Source organism: Engystomops pustulosus, chromosome 5 (genome assembly GCF_040894005.1).
Source record: "Engystomops pustulosus chromosome 5, aEngPut4.maternal, whole genome shotgun sequence".
NCBI lineage: Eukaryota > Metazoa > Chordata > Amphibia > Anura > Leptodactylidae > Engystomops > Engystomops pustulosus.
Window position 1 is genome coordinate 35,677,085 of NC_092415.1, and position 3,219 is coordinate 35,680,303.

Sequence of the window (3,219 nt, forward strand, 5' to 3'; positions counted from 1 at the left end):
GAATTTGTTTGCATGGAGACAGGTAACTTTGATATACAGGTAGTCCTCGGGTTACGACGGTCTCTGGTTACGTCGCTTCGTGGTTATGACGATTTATGTGTCTCATTCCGACTTACGCGGTTTTGCGTCATAAGTCAAACTGTACGTGCGCCGGAAGTCATAGAGTACTGCACACTGTACCCGGTTACTGTACATGAGAAAAACGAGTCTCCTGCACGCCATAACACCCTTCATTATGGCTCCCAAACAAAAGGTAGACTCATCTGATACCAGTGCATCAAAGAAAAGGAAGGCCATCATCACGGAGGTGAAAGTAGATATCATAAGGCGATCTGAGAAGGGGGAAACAGCAACAGAAATTGGCAGGTCATTAGGACTTAGTCGTTCGACTGTTGCTACGATTATCAAGGATAAAGATCGTATCCTTGAACATGTGAAAGGATCTGCTCCTATGAAAGCAACAGTGATAACAAAGCAGCGTAGTGGGCTTATTATTGAAATGGAAAGATTATTGGTGCCTTGGTTGGAAGACCAAAATCAATGCCGTATCCCTGTGAGTTTTATGGTTATTCAGGAGAAGGCTAGGCGACTGTTTGAGGCTTTGAAAAGAGAAAAGGGGGAAGGAAATCAAAGTGAAGAATTTGTGGCGAGTAGGGGTTGGTTTATGAGGTTTAAGGATCGTGCCAATTTCCATAACAATAAAGTGCAGGGTGAAACTGCTAGTGCTGATGAGAAAGCAGCAACTGAGTTTCCTAAAGAATTGGCTAAGATAATTGAGGAGGGTGGTTACTATGCTCAACAAGTGTTCAACGTGGATGAGACCGGCTTGTTCTGGAAACGTTTGCCTAACCGTACGTACATCGCCAAGGAGGAGAAGACAGCACCAGGTCATAAAGTCGGCAAGGAAAGACTGACTTTGCTTCTTGGGGGCAATGCTGCTGGCGACTACAAACTGAAGCCCATGCTGGTATATCAAGCTGAGAATCCAAGGGCGCTCAATGGTATTTCAAAAGGTCATCTACCAGTCATGTGGAAGTCTAATAGGAAGGCATGGGTGACACTTGCAGTGTTTGATGACTGGTTCACCAACCATTTTATGCCAGACGTGAAGCGGTATTGTACCTGCAAGCATATCCCCTTTAAGGTGTTGCTAATTCTGGACAATTCCCCTGGACACCCTGCCCATCTGGATGACTTTAACCCTAATGTCAAGGTGGTTTACCTTCCACCTAATACCACTGCCCTAATACAGCCTATGGACCAAGGAGTCATTGCTGCATTCAAGGCCTACTACCTACAAAGGGTCATTGGTAATGCTTTAGCAGCAACTGAAAAGGATAAGGACTTGACTCTCAAGGACTTTTGGAAAACATACAACATCCTTGATGCTGTGAATAACATTGCTGATTCCTGGGATGAGGTTAAGCAGACCAGTATGAATGGTGTGTGGAAAAAACTGTCACCAGTTTGTGAATGATGTCACAGAGGTCCAAGAGTCAGTGACTAGCGTCATAAAGAACGTTGTTGATATGAGTAAGACAATGAATCTGGAGGTGGAGGAGGATGATGTCACAGAGCTACTGGCATCTCATGGAGAGGAGTCATCTGCTGAGGACCTTATTCAACTGGAGAAGCAGATGATAGAGGTAGAGGAAGACAAACCAACCCCAGAACCTAAGAGATTTACAAGGCAGGGCTTGGCAGCAGGTTTTGCCCTGATACAGGAAGGGTTGTCAAGGTTTGAGGCTGAGGATCCCAACATGGAAAAGTACACTAGGGTTGCCAGAGGAGTCATGGATTCCCTTAGCTGTTGCAAGGAGATCTTGGAGGAGAAGAAGATGGTCTCCTTCCAAACTAACCTTCAGCAGTACTTCAAGAAGGTAGAGAGGCCTGCAACAAATCCTGCAACAGATCCTGTACCCTCTACCTCAACTGCCCCTCTTGACTCAGCTGCCCCTCTTGACTCAGCTGCCCCTCTTGACTCAGCTTCCCCAGCATCTCCAGAACCTTCTGCAGCTTCCTCCCAATAAGTAAGCCTGTTCTCTCTTTGGAATTGTTACAGTATCTTTGTTTATTACCGTACACTGTTTATTACTGTTACAGCACTTACAGTACAGTATTTCATTATTAAACGTACTATACTGCACAATATTTTACTGTACCTATGTTTATTGATAATTATGTAGGATACTGTGTTAGGATAGGTGTTTGGATAGGCTAAGTGTTCGCAGTAGTGTACTGTTATCATGGTACAGTACTGTATGAACGTATGATCCGACATACGTCGAAATTCGGTTTACGCCGCCACATAAGAACAGATCAACGTCGTAAGTCGAGGACTACCTGTACTTGATATATAATATCAGTGGAAGCAGTAATGTTTATTATACATTCAGATTGGAAATCAGTATTAAAAAGGCAATTGGAAGTTATCAATGGGTGAAAATGTGTTATCTTGATGACAGCTTCCCATTCATACATGAACACCTGTAGTAACCTGGTTTGGGCACTACAAAGAAAATGGAGCTCTCTGCTTCCTGTAACAGTCTCTGTCTATCAGATTTTGAGAATTGCTAAGTGGCGTTGGGTATTGAACCCCCAATCTGATAATGAGGACCATTCTATAGAGATGTTATCAATATTTTTAGCCCAAGAAAACCCCTAAATGCCATGAAAGAGTGTGACACATACGTTTTTTAGTATAAAATGATTGACTCTGCTGTAACACTTGATACTTAAAAATAATCACACACACACACCGGGTTCCAAGAACAAGCCGTTCTATAGCATTTTAATATATTGTATGTTTAAAACACGGTTGCATTAATTAAGATGTCAGAGTCATTAAGGATGATAGAAGCCACGATTCATCATTGCAGATAATTAAATCAGTTTGGATGGAAATATCATTGTTCCTTGATGGCTTTTTTGTATCATTGCCATGTGTGCACGTGCCGCAAATACAAGCAACATCATTTGTAGAATTGTTTTACCAATTTCCTCTGTGCTTATTACTTGAGCTTTTCCTTTGTAATATCCCATTGTATTCTAATTGACATTGAATACAAGCTTAATTCTAGTGGAAGTGCATGTTTTGTACCACTAGAAATTGCTAAATGTCGCCTTACTACTTTTTAATTGCATTTTGTAAAGTGTCACAGTAAAGAATGTTCTGCATTATGTCAGATACTTTTAGACAAGTTTCTAAATATTGGATAA

General features: G+C 41.9%; 1 protein-coding gene across 1 annotated transcript; it reads left to right on the forward strand.

The window, feature by feature from the left end:
* The first annotated feature begins 235 nt into the window (after positions 1-235).
* On the forward strand, positions 236-1,477 carry LOC140134104 (tigger transposable element-derived protein 1-like). Its single transcript, XM_072154737.1, has one exon. The coding sequence runs from the start codon at positions 236-238 to the stop codon at positions 1,475-1,477; it is 1,242 nt and encodes a 413-aa protein (XP_072010838.1).
* The last annotated feature ends 1,742 nt before the right edge of the window (positions 1,478-3,219 follow it).